This window comes from Opisthocomus hoazin, chromosome 12 (assembly GCF_030867145.1).
Source record: "Opisthocomus hoazin isolate bOpiHoa1 chromosome 12, bOpiHoa1.hap1, whole genome shotgun sequence".
Classification (NCBI taxonomy): domain Eukaryota; kingdom Metazoa; phylum Chordata; class Aves; order Opisthocomiformes; family Opisthocomidae; genus Opisthocomus; species Opisthocomus hoazin.
This window is the reverse complement of record NC_134425.1, coordinates 18,675,752-18,703,477: the sequence shown is the minus strand read 5'-3', so window position 1 is coordinate 18,703,477 and position 27,726 is coordinate 18,675,752. Positions and strand designations below refer to the sequence as shown.

The window sequence follows — 27,726 nt, the reverse complement described above, 5'->3', positions numbered from 1 at the left end:
TGCTGGTAGAGTAAAAGAGTAGTTTCAGTAATATTACACCAAATCTGATAGTGTGGTGGACAAACAGAACTACTCTAGCACTTCTGTAATAGAAAGGGAGAGGAAAAAAAATAGAGGTAAAGAGGTTAAATTTTTCACCTGTCTGTCAGATGTTGAACCAGGTTTTTACAGAACGCCAGGTGTGATACAATTGTGAGTTGTGCTCTACAGTATATTCTGAAGAAAATACAGTGGAAATAATTATGAGGAACGTATTTAAGCAGGTCGTTCTGTGCTACAAAACATGTAAGTGTAACAGTGCAGTTTCACAGGATTCCACTGAAGCTGGCAGTGCTTTCTTGTTTGAAGTACAGATCTGGAGTCCTAACAAACACATTGATTAGACAAATGAGATGAGGATATCAAACAGTGTTTTGGGAAACTGCGGAAACGGGTAGTTTTTCCTGTGGTATAAAAGGAGGCAATATCGCAAAATATGTAATTTGGCTTATTCTCTGTTAGTGGATAGAGTCAGGAATGTGACACAATGGACTGGGTATTCCTACAAATGTAGTGTTTCTGAAGATGGTAAATTTAATATTACTTTTATTGCTTTCTTTTTTTAAAGTTACAGAAAATCTAGTCAAGGCTGGTTATTAGGAGTTCAGAATGACAGATTTTTTTTTAGCTGCCCTGGTTCTACCTGAAACAAAGCTTTCAGCTGTTCCTAATTGTATAGCACTGATGATCATCTCTTAAAAACAGCTATAGCAACCAGTTAATACAAACTTCCGAACCACTTTTTGCTTAAACATCAGTGGTTTTTTACAGCGCTCCTATATTCAGACATTTTGAAGGAGCTGTGCTGTATTGCTACTGAGGTAAGTACGATCGCTATTAGGAGCCATAAAGTACAGAGATAATTTTCACTCGAATGAGGGTTTGTGTAAACTGTTTAAATTGCTGTCTGCTGAGGAATATGATACTGTGTATTGTTACTAAAACTTCATCGAACGCGTTTTTATCTGTATTGTGCTTACAGTTGGTAAGGTTGAGTATCATGATGGCAAAAGATTTGCACCCTTGACTTCTAGCGAAACGGCTTCTAAAGCAATTTAAAGAAGTCTGATGCATGCAGGGTTTTCATTAATCAGGTTCAGTCCATAAAACTATACGCATATGTGGTTCGCACAGCTAGGGCCACATGCGCAGCTGGTGTAAATTTGCACGGCTCCTTTAACATCAAAGACATGTGCCGTTTACATCAGGTGAGAGACTAGCCCCTGGTGTTTGCAGTCACCTGAATAATTTTGCTGTGTGACATACAGGGATGTTTCCTGTTACACAGATGGGATATGCTGTAACAGAAATCATTGTTGAACTTGTACACATTGCACACTTAGACTTAGCAGACACATTGGATCTATATTTCATGTGAAAAGAGAATACCCACTCACCTTTTTTTTAATACATTTTTCCCAAGGTTGCCCCTTCACTCGAAGGATAAATTCCATATGTTAAAGTACTATTTAAATTTCATTTATTTGTTGCACAAATAGACAGAATTTCTAGTGGCATATCACTGTGGTATATGCAGGTTTCATTTTCAAACATCCCTAAAGTGAAAACATATGGATCTGTGGGGCTAATTCAACTTTTTTGCATGTAAAAACTTCCTACCTTCTTTTACTCACGGTATGATACATCTTTATCTTCAGGCACTAATACAAGTTTTAGGTTCAAATTTTCTCAGGCAGGTGAAGAACAAGAATGTGTTTTCTTTTTTTAAAGAATCCAGCTGTTTATTGATGAAAGTGAGTCTTCCATTTGATCAGTGTGGTCAGAATTTGGTGACTGTGTGTTTTTTTTTGTTTGTTTTTTTTTTTTCCCCCCCCTTAGTTTGTTAGTATTTTTAAATACAAAAGACAAAATTGCACAGAAAGTCAAACGTAGAATTAATGAAGAACTGCCACCCAACTTTGCCTATGTATTTCTGTTCTGATAAACAGGTTTTTGTGCTAGTTCTAAACCTTATTGTGAATTTTTTTTCTGTTCTTCTGGGCCGGGAATCATGAGCTTGAAAATAGGTAGCATTCGCATCTCTAAACAAGTGGTATGGTTGTATTTTACTTTCAAATATTATCATAACTGAAGTTCTTCACAAGGGTTTAACTCGTATAATTAGATGCAGCCATTTTTCTACAGTCTTTTATCTTCCTGAAGTGCTACGGGTTTGGGTTTTTCAGTCCTTTTGCTGGCACCTCTGAAGCAGTCATCAGAGATCATTAACTGGAACAAAATCGCCACAGTACCATCAGGCTATGTGTGACTAAGCTAAAATGTAGTAGTTCAGTACAAGTTCACAGTCTGTGCTGAAATTAACTACTCTGCCAAACGAGGTCTGGGTGAATTATCTGTGTCTGCTAGAGGGGAAAATACCCAAGAGCAAGTGTGAAAGAATGAGGTATGATTCTGTGCCTTCACTTTTGTATTCCTGGGCAGGAAAATTGACTTGCTGTGCTGATAAAATGGGTTTGAACTGAAGATCTGAAGCATAGTTGGGGACATAGTTTTTTCCATTTTTGTGGTAGGCAGAGAAACCTCTAAAAGAGGTGTAAGGGAGGGATATCTGGGGGATGTCTTTGCTGCTGTTAGATTTCTCAGAGTTCGTTTGTCAGAGCCTTGTGGTAGATGTCTTGATAGAGGTCTTCCTGTCGAAAAAGTAAGTTGCTAACCTGAGGAGATTTTTAGCATCTCTAGCGGGCAGCCAGGTAGAAGTTTAATTTTGCTTTAGACTTGGCTGTGTTGTCATGGTCTCCCTTACTAAAACAGCCTTCAAAGGAATATCTGAGTAATTACGAGGTATGTGCTGTTTGTTAGATGTGTGAGTCACTTCCAATATGTACTTTGTAGTTGTAAGTAAAGATAACCTTAATTAAGGCCATTCATGTGCTGCTTGTCGGAGTAGCTTATGGGCTTGAAGTCTGAACAAATACTTCAGTGGCAGGGTATCCAGTGAACAGAGTGTAGCAGGGTGAACAGAAGTAATTACCTGGACAGCTGTGCAGTGCGATAGCCTGACAATGCTCACATAGTGTTAGTGGCTGAATGAAGTTACCCCTTTAAGCAATCAGCTTGTTGTTTGGCTAGTAATAATTTATCCTGAGATAACTGATCTTGCGGAGTTCACTGAATGTGAACCTCTTGCCTCTACTAAATCACACTTGGCTTTCCAAAATACATGCAGCTACTGGGTATGTCCCAAGCAGAGCTACAGGGGACCTGGGGAAGCTCATTGACAAGGAGATAGTTTTTTGAGTAATAGAACACTGATGGGCAGATGATGTAAATGCTCATTCATATAAAAATAGATCTGCAGAAAAGATCATCGCCAACCTATTCTTCCCATTTCAACGAAAATTCGTTTTCCTTCCTCCGACTAATGCCAACATCAAACTAATAATCAGATGTTCTATATGAAGTAAAACACTAGAGGAAGTTTTTTAGCATCTTGGCATTGTGTTGAAAATGTGGCAGGTTTCAGAGTGCTCAGGTTTGAAAAGGTAGGTGTTTGTCCTTGTCAGGGTTTTTGCTCAGCTGTGGTTATCAGATCCTCATTACCATGATCAGAACTTGTGACTGAATTGGTTGCTGTGTTGCTTGTGAGGTCCAGTCACTTTTGCCTACAGCATATCTGTTTTTATGGCAGCAGTAGAGAAATTCAAGTGTGGTGAATGCATGGGGCTGTAGCAAAGCCTGGGCTAGCTAAGTTGAAGTTATATAGTGTTAGACACTGAGGTCGCTGCTAAGAAAGGGTGGCAGTGTATGCTGCCAAAGGAAGGTTAATATGTTTTAGCACATCACAGTGAGCTGACAGCATGGTTGGTGGCTGGCTGGTACAGAAGAGAGAAAATATAGATCACCTACATGTGTGGCATTTAATAACCAATACTTTTAAATAATTGACTGAGGAGCACTGCCTCACAAAATGTCAAATGCTACTGTTGGCCTTTTACTACCCAGTATTGACTATAACCTAAAACTGGCCTTTAATCATTGTTTAAAGGACAACTTGAAAATATGTTGAGGTTAGACATACAAGGTCTGATTCTGAGCTTACTTGCACAGATGTAAGTCATAAGTGAAAATTAATTAGGAGATGAAAGTTATTCCTAAAAGACTCGGCATAGATGTTTTTTTAATATGTTAGTATGTTGAGGTTTTGTCCTGTTCAGTCCTGTAAAATGCTTTCTAGTGCTAGCTAAAGTTAGCTCTGATATATGGGACACACCAAATTAAGACTTTTTGACAAAATCCCTGGCAAGAGCTGTTAACCTGAGAGTTTTGTCACGGAAGATGAAAGTTCTGTAACTTCAGTTCCACTGAGGATACAACTGGGCTTTTTCTCTCTCCAGTATTTACTGTTGTGGGGTTTTTCCTGGAGCAGCACCTCCTGTTCGTGGAAAGACGCAACCAAGGGGAGTGCCCTCCTGCTGCAGGAGAAGACACTGCTGAACAGAGCTCAGTGAAAGCAAGGGGGGGCACAGCTTACAGGAGAACTTGGAAAGCAGATAGCGTATGTTCATGTTAAAACATGTCCTTAGTAATGGATGTGGCGTAAAAAGTGTTCATGTGTTAATTAAAAATACCAAAAAAACTTAGCATAACTGGAATCTCTGGAGGTTTTTAGCAAAACTAAGTATTTATGCTTGCATAGGTCTAAAATAAGGATGGAGTGACAGAGAAATCATGCCACCGTTGCCCCATCAAGATGACTTTTTTTGTATTTTCAGAATCAACAGTTGTCTGTTCAGAGGTGATATAGTTCAAAGCAGCCGCTTGTCAAGCAGCTTGATGGCTTAGTTGGCGGGTGAAACTGTTTTTCTCCTGAAACCCCCGGTTATTAACTCATTTTAGAGCTCAACGGAGACACTGTGAGATGAATGTGGACCTGAGTTTGAGAGCCATAGTAAGCGGTTGTCCACTTCGTTAAACAGCCACATGTTGTGATTGGTACACTGACCTCTGATGAGACCAGCTAACCCTGCGGAAAATTAAATAGGCCGGTGCTAAACTTTACCTCTTGCACCTAAAAAGCAGCTCTTCTGTGTCAAGTTGTATATTCTGTGTAGGATTGAGGTACATTTAAAATTTGAGCAGGATGCCAGACTTGAACTGGACTGAAATTGCATAGATTAATGTAACAAATCAATGTGAGTAGTCAAAAATCAGATTGACTGAAATAGATTCTTGTTGTAATGAGCCATATTGTAACATTGATTTTAATTTAAAAAAAAATTTCATTGATTAATGGCCTCATGTGATTCATTTCCTGAAACATGTTTGCCAGACATCATGTGTTACAGCCCTTTCATGGTAGAGGCCAGCAAAACGAGAAAGAAATGTAGGGAGGAAGGAGTATTGAGTGCATAAAAGTCTAGCTGAACTGCTGATATGCTCAACCTTCCCAAAACTGTGTGTACAGATAATTTTAACAAACCATAACGTGATCCTTCATACCTCATTGATGCTGTAGAGGAAGCAAACTGTCCTTCAGGTTGTTTTTTAGTGGTGTGTGTGTTTTTTGTTTGGTTTTTTTTTTTTTTTAGGAAAGTTATCATCGCACTTCTGTGCTAAAAAGCCACTAGGCTAGCAGTCAGGCTTCTTGAAAATGTTTGAAGATCTGACTGCCAAACTAATCATGTTGTCAAATTTACATTTCTTTTATTGGAATCTTTAACATACGTTGACCAACCATTTAGTTAATGTTAGCTGAAACACTCGCAGGTTTCGGTAGCCATTCTGTTCACCCTTGCAGGAGGGGATGTGTTAGGTGACAGCTTTGGGCAGTTTTCTTTATTCTTCCATCTTGGCAGGTTGTCTTTGTTTGCATCATCAGAGCCCAGCAGGGATAAACAAAAACTTCTTTGTGGTATAAATAATGATTAAAGCAGCTTTGAACTGGCCGTGAAACATACCTGCCACAACAGAGATGGGTACTGAGTTCTGAGGACCAGGGCTATGGATTGCCATTGCGCTGCCCTCCCGTTCCCTGTTCCCTGGCCCAGCCGCGGTTCCAGGGCTGCCGGCTTCGTCCGCCCCTCGGGGGCCAGAGGCCTTGCACACCTGGTGGCCGTCACAGCCAGCCGAAGGCGGTGTGTCCTGGTCTGCAGTGCGAGCGAACCTGGGCCTGTAACGTTCCCTCCATGTGTGAGGAAGTGAGGTGGGGCTCGAGCCTCTCTAGGCTGGAAGGGAGTAGCTCGGGGCACAGATTCGTGTGGAAGTAGAAATAAAAGAAGCAGCTGGGTGTAAGGATGCGTTTGGAGATGAGTCCTTTGGTAACCGTCCCTGGCGCTGCGGGGTTGCTGGAACCCAGCTGGGCGCATATGTTGCCCCGCTCCTGCCCCAAGGAGCCAACGCCGATGCTGACGCTCCCGTATGTTGTTGTCTTGCAGATTGAGTTTGAGTGGCTCAGGCAGTTTTGGTTTCAAGGCAAGCGGTATTTGAAGTGCACCGACTGGTGGCTTAAGCCTATGGCTAAACTGGAAGAATTTTGGAGAAAAATGGAGATTATGGTAAGTACTAGTTTTGTAGTCCGAAGTCTCTAAAGCTTAATTCTGAGAGCGCTCACAATTATGTTTTTAATTGTACTGTAGTGATGGGATTTAAACTTTATTCAGAACATATGAAAAGTAGAATCAATGTCAGCCTTCCACTGCCGCCTCTTATTTTTCTCCCATAGTAGCCAGAAATAATGTGAGCAAAATAAGATCCAAAAAACCAAGATTTTAGTTATTTCCTGACTTTCCTTGTTTTTGAAGTTTGACAGCCTCATAAGATGACAGTCATATCACGTGAAACTGTGCGTTGTCAACTTTCTCGTATGATGCCAAGATAGACAACTCTGCCAGTGACAACAGTGGAAAGTTGAGACCGAATTCCGATGATCTGGGGGAACAACTCTCTCTGTGTAGTCCGCTTGCACACTTACACCGCAGCTAGAACCAACAACAGGAGAGTAGTTTCTTGAATAATTGTAGTGATATCGCTTCCTGTGTACGTGAAAGTACATCCCTGCTTTCCTTGAGAACAGGCCGTTGACCTGCATGCTGTTGCTGTCCCAGCAGAGACTCAGTTGGGAGACTGTGCTTGTGGAAGTGTTTGGTACAATTGCCAGCATGCCAGCTTCTAGGTTTTTACGCAGAAGGAACTGTATTGGCAGATGTGTCTTTCTCATATCCTTACATCTGCATTAGAAGCCACTGCTTGGTCATTTCCACTGGTCACAGCATAAGCTTCAATTTGTGTTGACTTGGAAAAGTTTGTAATGAAGCTGAGGATGCTGAATGTGACTTGTAGAGGTGTGTTTGAATTTTTTGAGAGGTATGGTGTGGCAAGAATATGCTCTTTAGTTTTGAGGGAAGTGTGACTCACTAACCACCTCAAGTGTCTTGTAAGCTTTTCCAGCAAGGGCTGGTTTCAGGCTTGGAAATTAAGTGTGGAAAAGTAGAGCTTTCATTTGTGAAATCAGTTGCCACAAGGAATCAGTGATCATTAAACTTTCCTACAAAAGGAGATAAATTATTTGTAACTTGTTTATGTGGGGCTCTTTCCTCAATTCTGTGTTCATAGGCACTCACACTCTTGAATGACCTCTGTAATTTAACACAAACCTTTTGGTTTGTTTTTCTTTCAAATGACAACTTTCTCTCTTGTAACACAGGCTTAGATGAGGTAGAGACAAGAATGATTGTTATTTTATATCCATTGTGTGTTGCGAACATGGAAAACCAGCAAACTGGGGAATTCTCAAGGGTTAGGTTTTCTGCAATTGGTGTGACGTTACCATGTGTCTCTAATTAGAAACATGGTTGGCGTCAGTGTATCTCCTTTCAACAGGCTGCAGGATGATATTTATCAGCAAACTGATGGTTGGGCCAAGACAGAAGCTGCTTCTAATTTAAATTTTTAAAATTGCTTTAATGTTATATGACTTTTATAACATATTTTTCCAAATTAATTTCAGCTATTGAAGGAGACAGAAGAGAATGTTAATTGAGAGTGTCTGTTTTGTTGAGTCTCTAAATAAATTTGATGCTTACTGCTTTTTGGGACTTGGAGGGTAGGTTGGGTTTTGGGGGGTTTCACCCATGTTTTGTCCTTTAGTGTTTCACAAGGTGACAGTAGGGGGCAATGTTGAGCCGCAGTTTTAATGCAACAACAGGCACTGGCTTAGTAAAAATACATAGAAATGTAGCATTAACATCAAGAATTATCCCTGTTGCTTCAAGTTAGCTGTAATCTCTAAGATTCCATAACACAGGAAATCAATTGTGGGTTAACAAATTCAACAGCAATTTAACATAAAAAGTGCAGTGTTTTGGTGCATGCTTAGCTTCCACAGCATTAAGCTAAATCAGAAAGGTATTTCTGAAAGTACCCAGTAGTCTACAGTCGATGTTTTTTCTCCAAATTTGTAATTTTAGCTGGATGATTCTTAAAAAAAAAAAAGTGGCAAAATGGTTAAATTTAAAAATGTCTTACAGCTGTTGATCTTGTCTTGGTAGAGGATCCTTGCTTAAAAGGAGTTATTTTTTAAAAGAGAGTATTTAAGCAACGTGTTCTTCTTACATTTGTGTGTGAGCTGAACAACTCTTGAATTATGTTTTTTTATGTGTATGTCTAGAGTGATGCAAAAGATTCCTAACGTGCCTTTTTTTTCTTCTTGTTTAGTAATGCAGTCTTAAAGAAGAAAAGAATGTTTTACAAAATAATTTCTGATTCTCCTAATTGTAATTGCTCCAGTGTCGCAGAAAAGTATCATACTGCAGGAAGTTTAACCCAGTATCTTCAGACCTTTGGGCTTTATTTAATATTTTTATACATTGTAGAAAGCACACAATTTTATCATAATGTTTATTCCTGGCATTTCTTTCCCTGAGGATAGTTTTACTTGGAGCTCGCTCTTGTGATGTAAATGTTAAACGTTTCATTTGAATGACATTCTGATAAAACATCACATTTCCCACAATATTACCTCATGAATTTATGAACCATTAAATCCGAAGCAGTTTAACCAATCGTCTTCTCTTTTCCCCCCTCCCTTGAAAATATGAAGGCTATTCAAATGTTTGAGGGTTTTTTTTTTTTTTTTTAAAGTCATCCAAGATTATAATGTTATCGTCTGCAACATCAGGATAAATGCTTGCTGAATTCAAAGAGAGAGCTACCATTTGAAAAAAGACTGCTTTCTGGGTAAAGAGAAGTCTGAAAAGCTGAAATCTCATGTGATGTGAGGAAGTCTTGCTGTAGCTGTTCTGAGATTCAGTGGAGAGACAATTTGTCTCTTAGGGTCTGATATCATGCAAACCTTGCGATCTGACATTTATTTTAGCTATGAAAATCTTCTAGCACCACACCATATCAGTAAGAGCTGCAGAAGTCCTACAGTCTTTTCTTTCTGTTTATTTTGTTTTAGGCTGATTCACATTTGAACAAGTAAAATGTAAATCAATTTAATGTTTTTTTGTTTGTGGAATGAAAAGTGAACATATGATTATACTTAAATATTGACTATTTAAAGACTTTTTTAGCACATATAGTGTTCCTTTTAAAAAGAAAGAAAATAAATGAAGACCCTTGTAGTGCTATGTGGTGTGAATTGTGTACCCTGCTTTGACAGTCCATTTAGCAATGTAGCAATGTATTTATATGGTAGTTAACCTTAATAACCTTTATTGACTTTAGTGGGTAAGAGCCAAGACTGGGATTATTAAAATGTATCAGTTTCATTGCAGTATAAAATCACAACATATATAATTATGTTAGGTAGGCTAGGCTCCATTTAATCCCACCTATTTATGCAGGAATTTGACAAGATGAATAAAATCGTAGAACTAAAATGTAGGGAAAAGTATGACTGATTTGGAGTTATATTTAACAGCAAAACTGTTTGCTTACTATAAAGGGTCTACTTAAAGGAATGAAATACAGCTCTGGAAGAACGGATTTTTAATGGTATAACTGAAACACAGGTAATTGTTATACTATTTGTTTCACTTTTTGGCATCCTGAAGTGCAGCACACCTTTTAATTTGTACATGTAGTGTAAAAGCAGAAGTGTGCACACTTTGTGTAGTCGTAATGGGCAGAGTGACTTTTCATGCAAACCGATATCTTTCTGCGGTACTTTCATCTTGATTTGTAAGACTTTTTAAAAACTGTATTTACTAGTCACGTTGTTACTGTCAGTGTCAATAGCATGCTTTTATCTGTTATACAACTAAATTGAAATCAGAGAGCAAGGCTATTTTCTTGTAAAATTATTTTTCTCTCCTTTTTGAGGTCTATTTCATTATTTGCTACTAGTGCTACGTACGAAGTATGTCTCAGTTTCAGCTATAAGCCACTATTGTCAGGGGCTTACAGCCTGATGGTTAGATTGAGTCGAGGCTGAAACTTGAGCTACAAAATCTCAGCCCAGGGCCATAATATATATTCCCCCCCCAAATTAAAATAAGGATTTAAATATGTATTTAAATCGGAGTATTTCAGTTACAGAATAACCTTGAAAAGCTGTAAGAGAAAATGAGCTTTTAAAAGGAGTCCTCCTAGCTTTTGTAGATGTTGGCATTTTAAACAGCTAACCAATTATAGTTTAAAAAAAAGATAATGGGATCACAAACAGGCTGGTTGGTTGTTCAGCTTTTTTCAGAAAATACGGAGCAACTTAACTGACATTTGAATTGGTTTAACACTGTCAGCTGAAATTCAAGAAATTCTGAGGTATTATTTTAATTTCTTTTTTAGCTTTCCCCTTGTGCTAAGATATTGAGTGTCACGCTCCTTTATTGGAGGGCCATACGGTGATGGGTGATCGTATTTGCTTAATGAGCTGTGAAATTTAGGCACAACATGGCAAATCGAAGACCCAAATTTTAGCCATATTTTTTTGTCTTTTTGGGCTCTTCTTATCTGTTTAGTCCAGACCCTTTAAATAAATGCATTTTTGGCAGGTTATATTTTGTGTACACTAGGAGTCAGATGTTTCTGGAAGTGTACCTTTTATCTTAACAACAACAACAAAACCTGATCCTGAACACTTGTTTTTCTTCTTTTTTTTAACACTAGTTTCCTTGACCCAGCTGTCAGAAATGGGAGAAAGTACTCAGCATCATGTGTAGTAGGATTACTACCAATCTTTAAAAAAAAAAAGAAAAGGGCAAATTTGTATTGTTCATCTTTCAGAAAAAAAAATATTTGCGATTCTGAGGGAATTCAGACTTAAGCTTCCAAAACGAAGTGTGTGCTGAAAGCACAAAGAACTGTGTTTATGATTCTCTTTGAAGTGTTTTTGCAACGGGATAAGGAAAATTTTAGAAACTGTCTGATAGTGTTCAGGGTAAATACTTAAACCCCTTTAGAGAATTTCACACACAGATACTGTGCAGCAGAAAAAAGGATACTTATGTTTCCTAAAGCTGCTACAGCCTACAGCTTTGTACTTAAAGACAGAGGTGTTGAATAGAATTCTACTGAGGATACATCCAGTGACAATATCTACAGGAACATCAGAGCAAACCAGTGGATAGCACTTTCTATTTTTAACCCTTCTGTGAGCTGGTTGAGTCTAAGCTGTGTTGATATGAACCGCTATAACATTTCTCTTATAAACTGGAATTATTAAAAGGGCAGTCTTCCAGCTCGTACAGCATACTGAGAACGCTGAAAACGTTAAGGTTATAATGTGAACCGGCACGAGCCAGGAAGAGTTTAGGACAATTTATGTCCTATGGGAAAGTGAGATGGGTTTCTGACAGCTGGGCTGGGAGGACCATGGGTGGCTTGTGCAGCTGCGCATGTCCTGGGGTTGGCAGCCGGTGCAGGGGAGGTGCCATGCGCTCCCCTTTCTCCGTTCCCTTCTAGGTGGGTTTGCACCCAAGTTACAAGTTTGACATTTGTAGGTGTTCTTGTGCACGCAGCTGTATCTGGATGAGCTTCAATTTTAGGTGTCTCAAATTCTGTTGTCTTGTGCTTAACTCTAACAGGGCTTCTTTCTGTCATCTTCACTATATTTTTATACTCTCAGAAGTATATGATTGTGTAGTGTATACATGTACTTGCATGTAAAATGTGATGAGGTGTGTTAGTACTAGAAACACAAATACATATAACACACAATCAACAGAAGTCAAAATTGCGCATATGGGTTATGTCCCAGTCTTATATTGGAATTGCGTCAATGGGTCTCGGTGTCTGAGCTGGGCACTGTGGCTTTGACAGGATTCTCCATCCCATGTAACAGTTTTCTCAAAGGGGACAGAGTACCAGAGCTGGTCCATAGTGTGACTGTAGGTGTGTGTATGTACTTCTACACACAAATACATACACAGGTACATTGGGGTTGTTAACTGTGGCGATCTTATTAACTTCTTTATGTAACTTCTGAATTATATCAAGTTACTTTTAGAGAAAATGCGTTTATAGGGAATGAGCACTGCGGGTGACTGCTTGCAGTTCTCAGCAGCAGGAACAAAGTAGGAAAAGAGTTTAGGGAGCATTAGACTACGTTTAGTAGTACTGCGAGTCACCCAGTGTGTGGCAGAGAGGGAATAGCCCACGATGCGGCTCCTGCTGCATCCCTGCAAATCCGGTGTCCGCCCTGGAAGGATGTTTTAGAACCTGGTGTTGCCCTTTTACTGTTGATGGGAACTGTGGCGACTGACTTCAGTGAAAGAAGAGTAGGTGTAATGGGGCTACTGTAGATTGTATAAAATTGTATGCTCTGTCCACTGTTTTTCCCCAGAACCTTGGATGGATATATACTGGAATAATAAAAGATCTTTTTATTAACAGTGTGTTTATCGAGGCTTATTATTTGCTGTGGAAGTAGTAGAGTAGTAGCATTGTGCTGTTGTCTTACTAGTCAGTTATTCTTTGCAAAGCCTTCTATGTTCTTAAATATCTATTTCCTAGTAGAAAAACTGAATAAAAGACCATAGTTGAACACTGAGAATAACACTTCTTGAAAAGAATTTCTTCTGTATTTTTTAAATTTTTGTATCTATGTTATGTAACTTAATTATTATTTCTTAAAGGGGTTTCTAGTTCTCATTTATACAATCATAGAATTGATCAGGTATAGAGCTACAGATATAGATACATAAAAAAAGATTTAGTTTGGTGTTGAAACAGAATTACAGTGGTTTGGCAGGAATAATTTTTACTGGGATTGCTATAAATTAGGGGAAGTTGTGATTTCCAATTTGTGCAAGCAAATGGCGATATGATTAAAATGTCACTATCTACATGGCTGTAACTTTTTTTTTAGTACAACTGGTATTGCTAAAGATGGTTTTATTGCTATTGTATTTTAGTGGCTACGTAGCCACTATGAAATAGAATACAGCTGTCTTACATTCTGAGTGGCTGTTGTAAGCAAAGCAGGTGATGTCTTCCAAAAAGCTGCCATTGCTGCAGATACCTTTTCTTTCCTATCTGATCATCAGTCCTGCTAATTCCTAACAAGATCATGGGTGAATAGTGGTTTTGCAGTGTGTGTTTTTTGTTTTTTTTGTTTTTTTTTTTACCAGTTACTTCATCTTTGATCAAAACTACAGCTCTTGTTTTATATATAAAGAAATAGAACTTGGCTTCAGTGCTTGCCATGGAAAGCATTATGGTCTGATGATGAGGTGTTAATTCTTTTACTGACCCTCTGTTTAACTTGTGCAAGTAACTTAAGTGTGGTTTTCAAAATCAGTGTCAAGATCAAAACATTGAGGTCTTACTTTGGTTTTAGACTCCAGACTATTTCTGATCTTAAATTCCTCATCAAAAAAAATGAGGGTATGATTTTTACTGTAACTGAGAGTTACTTATTGGCCGTGTCCAAGGGAGAGAACATTCTGCAGTTGAAGGAACCCAGCAAATTTCTGCCTCTCCCCTACCATGACTGGAAATTGTAGAATTTGGGTTGCATCTAAGATTTTATATTTTTTTTTTTTCAGATAGGCAAGTTCTGTCCACTTAAGTGTGACAGAAGGAGCTTACTGTGTTTTGGCTGACCTCAGCTGTCTCCTGGCAGCTCCCAGTTCTAGCTCTCAGGAGCTTTTGAGTGAATCTTTTTTGTACTTTTAATTTGTTACTACACATGCTTCTCCTTAATAATCCTGAAGCTGTAGACATAATGTTTACTGTTCTGCAGTAAGAAGATAATTACTGGCTTTTCTCAAATGTCTCCACATCAGGTTTTGGCAGTTCTCTGTGGACTGCTAGTGAATCTGAACTCTATATGAGGCTCTAATATCAATTTTAAATGTAGACTATCTTCCACATTATTGCTGTAAAATAGTGTGATTGTTTATCACAATCAGACTAATGGCATCTCTTTTCATAGGACTCATTTTGCATTTCTGTAATAGAATAGAATAATCAATGCTGAGAACAGGCCAGGTTCTTTCTTGTGAGCAGGAATGGCATCAGTGGAGCTGTGTTCAAGATGAATTGGTCTTCATGCTTAGTATGCGCTGTTCTGCCAAGTGCACTGGTAGTGGCTGGGAATAGTGCATCAGTTCATGTTTTCTAGCTGCCTAGGGATCAATATAATAATGGAATAAACTGATGTGATTATTTTGGGTTTGTGTGTGTATATATGTATGCATATCTACACTGCTAATAATTATATTTTAGCTCGATCTTCAAGCTGAGTGCTGTGTACTAATGAATTAAAGCTTCACTAGGTAGCTAGGAAGTCAGTTGTTTTGTCGATGTGGTGAGACTCAGCTTGGAGAAGTGAATGATAAGATTTTGTTTCTGGTAATTCAGACACATGACAGAGTAAGTTTACTAGTTGTCACCCTTTACCCTTTTGTTCTTGTGTTCTGTCCAATGTCATACTTCCATTTCGTGAAATAGGAGTTTCTGTGCTGAAATTTTTTGCAGTAGCAGGACCACAGAATTCACTCCTTCACTCAAAGCTGATGAATGGTTATGTTGGTGATGAAAGATTTGCACAGAAGTTATTTCAAGATTAACCTGTACAAACCAATTTATGCCAATGCTTTGTAGTACCCAAGTGCATGAAGGTTGTGCTTTCCAGAATTCCTTGCAGTAATAGAGTATCTGAAAATCTTTCGGCAGGTAAGCTTTGTATTTCTGTCTTCTCTTACATGGAAGAGTAAAGACCACCATGGTATTAGATCTACAGTGGTAATGCATCTGTCCTCAAGGAAGCAGGGATGAAGTAACATGAAATTAGTTCTGTGCTTATGTGGATGCTCAATGCGAAGGCCAACACAAGTCCTGGCTGTACCTAAGGCTGAAATATTTTGATGCTTTTAAAAGGATTAAAAGTATACATAATTAAGTTTATTAATATTTCTCACTTTTGAAAGTCTTCTCCTGTAAGTGGTATCTTCATTAATGCAACCTTACAGTGACTGTGTCTCAGAGGAATGACGGTAGAGAAAGGAGAGGTTACTGTACGATTGTAGTTTTACAGTCAAGGCCCTTCAGACCATTATTGCATTACTGATCTTTTGTTGGCTTTCATGTAGGACATAGTTGATACACATGCTCGCAAAACACGTATATATTCATAGGTCAATTCCACTGGTGTTAATTACGCTAAAGACATTGTGAATTTGCAGTATCAAAACTTAGGAACGTACTGGGAAGGGGAAAAGATAGCTAAGATGAATCGGTCTTGAAAACTCATAAAACCTGCAAAAATATTGAACAAAACAAAAAAGTCCTACTGATTTCTTTAAGAAATCCTACTGTTAAAAACCAGGATACAGGAGTGTTTTATCAACTTTATTCTTTGCTTTTTATCTTCTACATTTTCTTGTTAAATGTAAAATACTGTAATTTAATCACAGCATTAGCTGGCTTTTTCAAACAAAACAGCAGATTTAGGCTCTTTGCTGCTGCTTTCAAAAGTAATATGCATTGAGAGAGAAAGCGAAGACAAAAATTGAGCACATAGCTGTATAATCCCAAAGGAATAAACTGACTTCTACTAGACAAGCTGAAAGCTGATTAAAATATTTCTCATCCTTTGGGTATGCAACAGCTTTTGATGATGGAGGGTGTATTAATATTCAGCTTACCTGCTTGTTGACACTTCAGACAGGTCCCAGGAAAGACTCTGATACTGACCAGGTTTTCTCACTCTGTCAGAAATCTTTGAGACACAGAGCAGCACCCTTGAACCGGCAAAAGTCAAGATAAGAATAATGCTATTTAGCTATGTCTTTATTTTAGAAATTGCTTTTAGACAATTTGAAAGGATTGAAAACTTTAAAGAATTCTTTTAATGATGTAAACTCATTTAATCTTTCTCCTTTTTTTATATCTGATCTTAATGGTTTTAAAATAAGACTGCTGTAATCTATTCCGTTTTAAATCCATTTGTCCAAGTTGTTTGTAGACTTACAGAGATGCCAGTAATAATATCAGTGATCGGGGATTTTGGAAAGATCATTCCTACTGCAATTATTTTATAGCAAACAGATCTGAGGTGTTGGGGTAATGTTCTCTGAACTTGATCTGTCCCCTTGTAACGTAATACCTACCTTCCAGACAAGAATGAGATGTAAACAGCTGCTTTATCAGCTGATTCTTATTCCGTTCTTTTGTTAGCACGCTGACATATGGGGTGTTTGCTTTTTCCTCTTCCACAGTGACTAAATATATACAGTATCTTTGGAAAACATGTCATATGCTGTGTCAGGTGCCTTTAGGATCGCTCCAGGGCTAAATACTTCCTGTAATAGGTGAAAGAGCATGGCTTAATCAGCTTAGTTAACTTAATTAAGCTGTGCTTTTTTCGCATGGTGCGGCTTAAAGTGTATTTCATTTAGAAACTGTATTTCATAGTTGAAGAATGACACAAGGTTGGAGAAATCCTGTGGGGTTTTATAGTGGGCCTGAAAGAGTGAAATTTGCTAGTTATTCTGTGTGTGCGGAAGTGAATTAGAGGAGTGTGTGTTTTTACTGAAGATTTCAATGAGAAATTCTAATGCAGTTTAGATTGTAAAGGCTTCTGAAACGGAGAAATTCTACCTTGCTTTTTTTTCTCCACCTAATTTTAACATTTTTATGCATGGGAAGAGCTGTCCATGTTCATCCCAACCTTGCCTTGCCTGCCTGCAGACGTGTCACCAGCTCCTGTGACAGTGCTTTCTGTTACCACTCTTGGGAAGAAGGTCAACTGCTTCTTGTGATGGTGAGGATGTAGATCTTCTCTCCCTTGATCTCGGGGTCTCAGCAGAAAACATGATTACGAATTAAAGCAATTTGAACTGTGTTGTTCTCCTTTGAGAAGAATTGCTTTTTATGCTCTTCACGAGTTACTCCATGGTAAAGAAAAGGTCTGGTTTTGCTCTCGGGGAAACATTGGGATCCTGGTCCTTGTGGAGCCCTCCTGTCTGGGCAATTAGAGGAGAAGATAGATTAGCAAGACACAGGCACAGCTGGAAATAGTAAGTGCTGAGCGAGTTCTATTTCCCATCTCATTTAGTTCGTATAGGATATTAGTGTTTACTTATTTAAACACCTATACAGGTTTTTGAAATGGTGAGATGTGGGGGGCAAAAAGCAAGTGGGACAGCAGACTGCAGGTTGCATTTGGCCAAGGAAAGGGTGGCAGCAGGTGCCAGCAGCCAATGAAAACCTGGGAAGGGGGGGCTAGGAGCTGTTCCGATGGCAGAATGGCAGGACCAAAGGGAATACGAGCGAGGACTCCTGGGATGGCAGGTTTGAAGTGCTGTAGTGGCTGGACAACTTGAAACTGGACGTGGAGGTGGAGTGGACCTTTGGGTACAGTGGGAATAGAAAACAAGCTTCTCAGGAAAAGCTTTGGAGACTGAGGAGGAATGGGAAAGGATGGCAAAGGCTCTCAGGTGAAAAGAAGTGGTGTGGTTTGGGAGAAAATAGAGTAAGGGAAGCTTTGCAATGGGAGAAATGGTTATGGAGAGGATGGCAGAAGATGAGGTGGCTGTGTGTCTCCTTCAAAGCAGAATATTGTGGGTAGCAATTTCTTTGATACCCGCCCCCCCCCCCCCGCCATCCATTTTAGAAAGTGTGTGTTTTGATAGAAATTTCCTCATTGATGCTTTTGTGCAGTAATAATACTGCATTTTATATGGTACTGGGTTATACTACAGAACCAAATAAGGGAGAAATAGTTGCTGTTTAAGCCAAAAATAATTACATCGAATGCAGAAAGTTACTCAAAGTACACTAAAAAGATATTTGATTTTAATGCCAAAAAAACAGAAAGTTACCCAGAGAAAAAAAAAATCAGGGAGATTATATAAGCATAGATTTCTAACAATTTAAAAAATGAGTGTAATGTTTAAAATGTGTGAACTACTTTTTTCTGTGTTTATGTACATAAACATGTGGGCACACATGTGTATGTATATATACACATGTATACATACAAGGAAACAGGTTTATCTATTTAAATACCGAGCTGTTGTACATAATACTTGAAGTTGCAGAATGCTACTGAACTGATACAATGTGTTAGTTTCTCATCTTAGTAACTCCAACTGCTTCAGCATAACTCTATGGTAGACTTCAGTGTTTCTTGATTATATGGGGTGTTATAATTTGCTGATGACTGGTTATGTTATTTATAATGCAGAGGGTGTTAATCCTTTGGTGATTAACACTCTATTTGAATTACCAGAGGTCAAAGGTACATTCTTTTATTTGTTTTTTTTCAGTGTTTCTTCCTTTGAGATTTTTTTTTTACTGAAGGTTTTGTGTTCTCCATTTTATCTGAAAATTACTTTGAGGTAGTTTGGGCTTGGAGGAGGAGCGGAGTATCATTCTTCTGTAGGGTCCCAAGTCTGTTGAAGCTGTAGTCTTTAGAACATAAATTCTCTTTGCAATTAATAGGTCCTCTAGAAATCCTCCATTTAAAAAATAGATAAAATGCCTTAACTGAAAGAAGCATCGTTAAAAGCACATGAAAGAGTGCATTCCCTGCTTAGCCTCTAAAAGAGTAGATACCTACCTGTGTCTCATTCTAAGCCATTTAGGAGAGATTTATTAAAGAAAAGATTGTATATGTGTGCGTATGTATAAAATTGTGTGTATGTATAAATACACACACACATGCTTTAGAGTATATAAATATATATGGCTGTTGTTTCAGGTGATTTGGAGGTACTGTAGTGATTCTTGTCCAACTGCCAGCTGTGTCCCAATTACTGTGTTTTCAGAATTGAGCTATTTGAAAAGCCTTCAGTTCTTTCAAAGGTTGTGGCTGTGCAGAAGTTATCCTTACCCTAACATTTCAAGCTTTTCTCTACATACTGTGTTCTTTTTTGTGTTTTGCTGAGCTGTGTTCCTCATAGGGCTGGAGCTGGTGAGACGGAAGCAGCAAAGGCTTTTTGCTGTTCTGTTTTTCACACAGTCCTGGGATTGTGTAACCGTTCAGACATCTCCAGGAGAATTCAGTTATGCGTCCAGGTTTTCTGAGTTGCTATGTCCAACTGCAAAGACTTTCCAGTGGTCTACGGCACTTGTCAGGGTTTACTGAAGTATGCTGTGGCACTGGCTTTGCTCTCTCCTATAACGATGACCATAACACGTTCCTTGACTGCAGATGCTGAGGTAGATGTTCCACCTGGAGATTTCTTCATGCTGTGGCAGTTCCACCTACTCCAAATCTGGAAAAGTATGGGGATGGCAGAAGACTTGCAAGAGTTTCCTCACTGGCATTTTCCACGCGAAAATCTCCCTGGTAGTACTTGAAACTGCTAGGAGCCAGTTACAGGAGAATCATGTTGATACACGATGGCCCTATGCGATGTTTAGGACTTGCATATTGCATATAAACACAGAAGGTGGTGGAAGAGCAGTGAAGGAAACATTAGTGTTAGGAAGCCAAAAATGAAAGAGGAGCAGCTCACCTGGTGGGGTTGGCATTTCAAACTTCAGACTGTAGTTTGTTCTCAGCTCAAATGATGCCAGTCTTACAAACTTGGCTACGATAGCCTGCCTCTGCATTTTCCAGTAGACACATAACTGATCCTGACCTGGTGTTTTAAGAAAACTCAGCGTCAGACTAGGCTGATCAGGTGTTAACAATGTATATTTTTAAGAGCTGGACCATGAGTTCACTGGTGTGTAAAAGCTCTGTTTTAGCTCAATCACCAGCTATGGGCTTAATGCCTGAACTGCTGGATGAAGTTGTTCAATCTGTCAGAAAATTGAAATGTATTATAATAACCTACTTTTCATCTACCTACCAAATCTGTGGCTGTTTTAATGTTGCTCTGTAGCAGATAGGATAACTGTTAAGTAAGCAGAAGCACAGGAGCAAGATGCTCCTGTCCAGCTCTTATTTGATAATTTTGTTTTACTGTCTGTTGTGTGCTACCTTGCTTTCTGGTGCTTTGCTTGCAGCTCTGTGAGGTGCTAAGATTAGTGCTAGTTTGCTTTTGTCATAATATTTCATGTTTGCTGTGACAGATAGGTGAAAAAGTGTAGTATTTGTTCTGCTCCAGCATGCAAGGAATCCAGCTCAGACACTGAGGACAATTAATCCTAGGTTGTGGGATGAAAAATCAGACATGACAAAATTTTAGGGGGACTTTTTTCCTGTAGGTGCTCCAGGGGGAACTCTGCATATGGCACTGTGGCTTCCTACGCGACTTTTCCGTTGAAGATTGTTTAACTGCTGCCTGCCATTCAGTTGCTGCCCTGTGGTTAGCTTGATTTCTCTTGTACAAACACTAAACACCACACTGGCTTCTTTCCTTCCTTTTTCGTTACTTTAGTGTTTCACTTATGTTTTATTAGTTTCATTTGCACTTAGAAGTGGTTTTTTCTACTTCTGTGGAGAAACTGTGAGTAGTCTGGCACCACAAAATGTCTGGAAAGCCTAAGAACTTGAGGGAGGGTTCAGTAGGAGGCAGGATTAAAGGCCAAGGTGGTTTTGTGAGCGGAACAGAGAGAGAAGTTGGGAGGAAAAAAGTTGCAGGAAAGAGGGAGAACAGGGATGGGAAACAATTGTAAGAAGGAAGATAGTATAACAGAGTGAGAGAATGGTTAAAAAATACAGAGAAATTGTAATAAAGATAATAAAAGGATAAAGAATCTTGGAAGTGCAAGAGATAGTGTAACAGGAAAGAGAATAGTAATAAATTAGAAAGTCTCTGTACTTTTTACACTTTATTTGTAGTCAGCATAATGAAGTTAATGTGAAAGTCGATGTCTAATCTTTCAGAATTATTTTTGCTTTCCTTCCTGTTACTCTTCATAGAAAAAACACTGTATATGATAGAGCAGAAAAGAGACGCTAGGCAGATACTTGCTTTCATGGACCACAAGAACTGCAAGGTATTAATATGAAGATGTGAATTTTTATCTATTGAGTTTTAATTTGATGGCTGCAGCATTTAATAAAGTCTTGCTCTGGGAAAACTAAATACGTGAACTGCTAATAACAAATGATGCAACTAGTTAAAAATGTGATGTCTGTGTGAATGTATTATTTCACTTTATATGTCAAAAATAGTTTTTTGTTTGCAGATGTATTTCTGAATCAACTTGCTTTGAAGGGTGGTTGTATTATGGCCTTATTGTAGCAGAACATTCCGAAAAGTCTGCAGGTAGAACATTTGCAATAGTGTGTATGTGTGAAATGTTAAGTGATGAGCTGCCTGATTAAAACCAGAGTACGTTTTTTAGTGAAACTTCTGATTGGTTTTGTGTAAATCCATTTCTACTACGAGAGGAAAAGGAAAAAAAGAAAAAAGCGGGGGGGGGGAAAGGAATTAGGGGGTAGCAAGAGAAGACTGAAAGAACATACAACTGAATGTGTAACTTAAACTTGTGTCAGCACTTTAAATGTGAATAATAAGATCCACCTCGGTAACTAAAATTTGCTTCAGGAAAGAAGGAGCAAGTTGTTTGTGGATTTGGCTAGTATAACTAGAACAATGTACTTAGCAGTTTTTATACTGAAGATTATGTTGTGTATAAATACAGATTGTATTATAATTTTGCTAGTCCTGTTTCAAAGTCTGCTGAAATCTACTTGACTCCTTTTTGCATATGTCACAAAGTACTACTTACTTGCTTGGGTTGAACCATAAATATTTGCAGAAGTGCTGTAATCTTTTTTTCAAAACAACCATTTGAAAAGCTGGTGTAATGGACTTAAGTAAATAACATGACTGTCTCACTAGAGCTGTGAATCTGTTACTTGTGATGCTCTTCTTTGCTGACTTTTTCCATAAGCAGGATTTATACAATTAAATACGTTACTAGACATTCAAAGTATACTACTTGAAATAAACTTAGAGATGTACATCAGAAGTACGAAGTATCTGTATCCTGTTTTCATGTGACTGTCATATCTCATTTTGTCTTACATTTGCACTAACCCAGTCCATATGCGTGTATGAACCATGTCAACTTTTGCTATTTCAGGAACTAAGTGAATTTTTCAAACACATTTTAATCAAAAAACATTTTACTGCTTATTTTCAGAGTACGACTTCTAAATCTAAGACACCGCTGGAGTCAGAAGATAGTAGGTAGCCAGTGTGTGAACTGGTACTCCAGTTCCTGGTTTCCTGAGGATAAATGTGATTGCTCCAATATAAATGTTTTAGATCACAATGACAGCTGTGGAAATTAAACATAGCCAGCAAAATTTATTTTCTGTCTAGCTAAGTAAAGAAGAGGACAGATGAAAAAATTCCCTGGCCGAATGAAGTCTTATGAACAGTGATGAATCTTTTCCTTTTGCTATATCAATTTTATTGTATTCTCCACAAAAAAAAAAGAAAAAAATCCAACTTTGGTTTCTTCATGTGTTCTTCATATTCCAGTTTATCTTTTAAAGGTGAAAAATTCAAAATATCGTTTCTAGGCCATATTGTAGAACACATTGCAAACACTTCTCTAAACACAGGAAAAATTCACCCTTTGGGGTAGTTTCCAGAGAGTTGCAATGGTCTGTGAATGGAATAGGCTTGAAAATTCTATGAAAATCTGGGAAATGGGGAGAGAAGAAGGATTTCCAATTTCCTGGGCATTTTATTTCTCCTAATTTATTAAGAGCAGTGTTCTGTTTTCAGAGGCTTCAGTAATACTAAGCATTACCTTATACTGCTTGAAAATATCTTAAAATGTTGAGTCTTCTACAGAGATTTTCTTTTTTAAACCGAAGTTGTGATACCTGCTTCAGAGGCTACTTTAGTGCGGAAAAATGCAGAATTTTCTTATGTAGACTATGTTAGCGGTTTTGCGCTCAGAGGATAAGCAGAGAGAGGCTTCCCTGTCAGAAGGTAATCTGAGTCATGTTCATCACAATTTCATTTGTTTCCTGAGGTATGTTCCTGGCTTCTGTAGTTCTGGAGGATTCATTTTCGCTTCTAGCATCTCCTCGGGTTGTACCTGCGTCTTCACCAAACCTGCTCAGGTTTGACAGCTGGTTTGCATCCATGGTTTGCACTCGTCAGAGGAGACTAAAGGGGTCTGCCTGTTCAGGTGGTTCTTTCAGTTAAGGCATGGAGCACTTCAGCGTGCTGTTGTTAATAAGCTTACACTGCTCCTCGCTGGGCCAATTATTTTGTTTCCACGGCAACTTCTTAAATAACTCCATCTAGCAAAGTATGCTTGTCCTGGGTTTGGCCAGGACAGGGTTAATTTTCACTGGACTCCAGGAAGGGTCACAGCCGGGTGGTGGGGGCTGACCCCACCTGGCCAAACAGAGCCCGGTATTCCATACCATGTGCCGTCACGCTGGGTTCCGGTGGGGGGGGAGCGGCACGGCGGGAACGCACTCGCGGCTTGGGGGGGCGCAGCGCCGGTGCTGTTTCGGGAGAGCGGCTGTCTGGGTCGTACGGTTCGTTGTTGTGTTTTCTCCTTATTTGTATCGTTGTTGTTCCTGTTTTCCCTCTGTTTGCTGTTCTGTTAAACTGCCCTTATCCCGACCCACCGGTTTCTGCCTCTTTCTTTCCATTCTCCTCCGCACGCCGGCGGGGGGAGGGGCGGCCGCGTGGCGCTTTTGTTGCCAGCGGCAGCCGAAACCAAAACAATGCTTTATAGCGATTTGCTATTAGAAGTCATTTGATAGTCTTTTTTGTGAACTGTACCAGTCACAGAAATTGGGCTGAAGACTCTAAACTAGCTATGAAGTGCTCAGTTGTTCCATCTACTGTGATTTTTGGCTTTTTGGTGAGGTGGGGGAACTAATGTCGGTTGTAGCTCAGAAATGAGGCTATGGGATATTATTTGCATGATTTTAAAAATCAGTATATTGTTGACCCTTAAGATAGATAGACTTTTTTGGTGGGAAAAAAGGTCTCTTAAAAAAGTTTATTGCAAAGTAAATGGTTAAAACGGAGCTGCAGTTACTTGAAAGAGACAAATATACATTCATTATTTCCTGAGTGTGTTGTTTTTATGGGAAAGCAAAGGAAGCAATGGCTGGCTGTCATTAAGGAGTAGCTAGTGGAAAGCAGCGAAATGAACAATGAGACTTGTAAAGTGTCATGAAAACTGAAACACAAAGTACTGCTTATCCTCACAGATACGGATACCATATGGCCACATGAAGGGAAATGGAGAGTAGGAGACAAGAATCTTACTATTCGTCACACTTTCATTTGCTTGCTGTTTGCTTTGGGCAGATGACTGAAGTTCTACGTGGACCTTCTTCTGGCATGGTGTTTACTGACAGGACACCTGTCTTCCCTGGCGGGCTCCTTGAAGTTTCTTTGGTGTCATTTTGGCTTTGGCACTTCTGACTATAACTTTACTGTTTTTTTTTTCTAATAATTCTAGGATAATCTTCTATTAATTGTTCCTAGGTTGAAATCTGTATTCATTTTCTGGTACTATAACCGTTTCTTCTCTTACCTCATTTCACTTATTTGCCTTAAGAAAGGCAATCTGCTAGGATTATGTTACTGCTGTCCCTGAAACCTCTGCCTTCTCTTTTTTCCGTTCTCTGCAAGTTGCAATCTCTGGACAACTTTCCACATCTCTCATGTATCTTTGGAATCGAATGGACTGATTGAGAGTGCTTTCATGCCAGACATTGAAAGGATTTGGCTATGTGGTCCGTGTGCCTTTGATACATAGGAGGAGAGCTTCTATCAGCTCTATAGGGGCTGCTACAGCCATGAAATGCAGCCTGCTGTAGACGACCCTGCTTTGACGGGTGGGTTGGACTAGATGACCCACAGAGGTCCCTTCGAACGGCGAACATTCTGTGATTCTGTGAAAAGATTTTTGTCACCTCCTCAGCTGTTTCCTCTTTCCCACCTTCTAAGCTACACGCTGATCTACTAGCCAGAGTTTTCTTTGCTTAGAACTGTTTTCTGTTAGTTTTATATTTCTCTGAAATTGAAAGATCTTCCTTAAAAATTGTTAAACTAGGTCTACAAATATTCAACACAGTTATCTTCACTGTAATAGTTGTTTAAAATGTAAATTCTAGCATCTTTCACCTTTGCTCTTCTGACTTCAATGTTGGTGAAACTGTTCTTGAAAATTTCCTCTTCTGATGATGTCCACCAAAGTTAATGGTTGGTTGTTCAGACCAAAGCAAGAGTGTTGTACAACATGAAAAAGCAGAGAGAGCATGCTTACCTGCTTTCTTGCATTGAAACTTTCCACTGTTGTGCCTTACACCATCTGAAGGGATCATTAGTGTGTTTGGTTTTGCCCTCACCTAAGGATGCGGAAATGAACATCTATTTGACTGTGTTACAGTGAATGTGATTTTATGCACAAGTCCTTTTGTCATAGCAATAGGTGCTACAAGAAAGCTGGAGAAGGCCTTTTTAGAAGGGTACGTAGTGATAGGACAAGGAATAATGACTTCAAGCTGAGAGAGGGTAGATTTAGATCAGATATAAGAAAGGAAATCTTCTCTACGAGGGCGGTGAGGCACTGGAATAGGCTGCCTGGAGAAGCTGTGGCTGCCCCCTCCCTGGCAGTGTTCAAGGCCAGGTTGGAAGGGGCTCTGAGCAACCTGGTCTAGTGGAAGGTGTCCCTGCCCATGGCAGGGGGTTGCAACTAGGTGGTCTATAAGGTGCTTTCCAACCCAAACCATTCAATGATTCTACATCAAGAGCGAACAAGAAAATCTGCACAGAAAGGTTGTACGGGAGGGCGAGAAAATTGTGCAGAAATTAACAGAAGGTGTTATAAAGGGAGCACCTGGTGCAAAAGTTTTATGCTTTGTGTGTAATAATTCTGAAAATTAATGCTTTATGTGTTATATCAAGCCATTGTGGGCATGTAGTGGCGAAATTACAGATGATAGATTACTACTCTCCCCACTGAAGCTATGTAACCTTCTCTGAAATTTAGCACCGCAAAGGAATGCATTTTAGTGGTTCTCTATGCTATGGAGTTTAGTGCAAATATGTGAGCTTTCCTGTGGTCTAGGAAAGCTGGCTTTTTAGGAAGTATTTCATAGTTATAAAGATTACCATTACACCACTATAATAATTTTGCAGTGCTTTGCTCAGTGGAACACTAGCCTGTTTGTAGGGAAAAAACGTCCAAAGGACATCTTAACTTCTGTTCTCTAAAGAAGTGCTCAGTGTGACACAGCATTAAGGGATAGATTCAACCCAATATATTCTCAATTTCAGAAACAGAAAAAACTGAAATACGAAGCTATTCCCACTAGAAATGTTGCAAATCTTACAAAATATATAAGCTTTCCTCTTCGACATAGATCAAAGGCATAAAACTCGGGAGATTAAAATATGTTTTTAATCTTGGTTTGATGGGCAAAACTTTCACTGTAATATTTATTATGAGAGGCTCTACTTGTGTTGCCTCTTCCCTTTGTTCTGTTTATATATGACTTCCTTTCTTCCAAAAAAGTAGGAAGTATCGCTTTCACAAAGCCGAAGGATATTGCAGTGGTTTGTTCATTTAAGCTGGATCGAAGGCCCACGTGGCAGTCACAAACTTTTCTTTTATTGTCCTGGGTCCCAGAGGGAGAGCAATGCTTTCTGATGGCTTCCCATGAATGCCTTTCATTTGACTTTCAGTGGCTTATGCTGACTGTACAAAGATCAAACAGGCAGGAAAATTGTGGTTTTGAGAAACTTAGCCAAGATCTTTGTTATTTTCTCAGAAGTTTTTCTTCTATAACCCTATTTTTTAAGGACGATATTAGGACGATTAGTAGTGACTGATGGAAAAAAGCTTGTTCTAACATTTTATAATTTAAGTGTTTTCTTAATTATTAGAAAATTTTTAGGCATGTATAAAGAAAATACCAACCATAATTGCAATCTGCCTTTATTGCATTTGGAATCAATGGTGTCCAAAATTAAGCTTAAAAAATTGTTGTGGCTTCTTGGTCCTGTAATTTGATCTATATTGGGACACCGTGCCTCTTGCTGAAATTACCCAGGTTTTTTTGCCTGGGCACAAAGGTCTGTCAAACAGATTTGATTATAGGATTTGACCTGTTGAAGTATCTTTTGTTTCAAGAACAATTTTGTGCTTTTTTTCTCAACAGGTTTTCTTAGCGTACTTCATAAAGATTTCCTTTTTGGTTAGCTGTTAGTAAACTTAAGTATTGCAGAGAGATGTGCAGACCGCAACACCTTTTTAAGTGCAGCAATGGCATGTTTTGCCAGCAGTACACAACTTTGGTTGTGTTACTCGTATAAAACCTCAGGTTTGTCATAAAAATTCAGTTTTTGTTGAAGGATTATTTTAATAAAACCAAAATGG

The 27,726-nt window shown here is 38.9% G+C and overlaps 1 protein-coding gene across 9 annotated transcripts in view; it reads left to right on the top strand.

Annotated features, from left to right (window-relative positions):
• The window catches only part of FTO (FTO alpha-ketoglutarate dependent dioxygenase), a 251,628-nt gene that overhangs the window by 70,238 nt on the left and 153,664 nt on the right, over positions 1–27,726 (top strand). For 8 of the 9 annotated variants that reach the window (XR_012765343.1, XM_075433825.1, XM_075433827.1 and 5 more), the window contains one exon: positions 6,435–6,554. The exons of the other annotated variant lie outside the window; for it this stretch is intronic. Coding sequence is in view for 7 of the 8 variants with exons in the window: in XM_075433825.1 (XP_075289940.1) it covers positions 6,435–6,554 (120 nt within the window). In the remaining variant the exon portion in view is untranslated. The remainder of the gene's footprint in view (positions 1–6,434; positions 6,555–27,726) is intronic. 9 annotated transcript variants of the gene reach the window in all.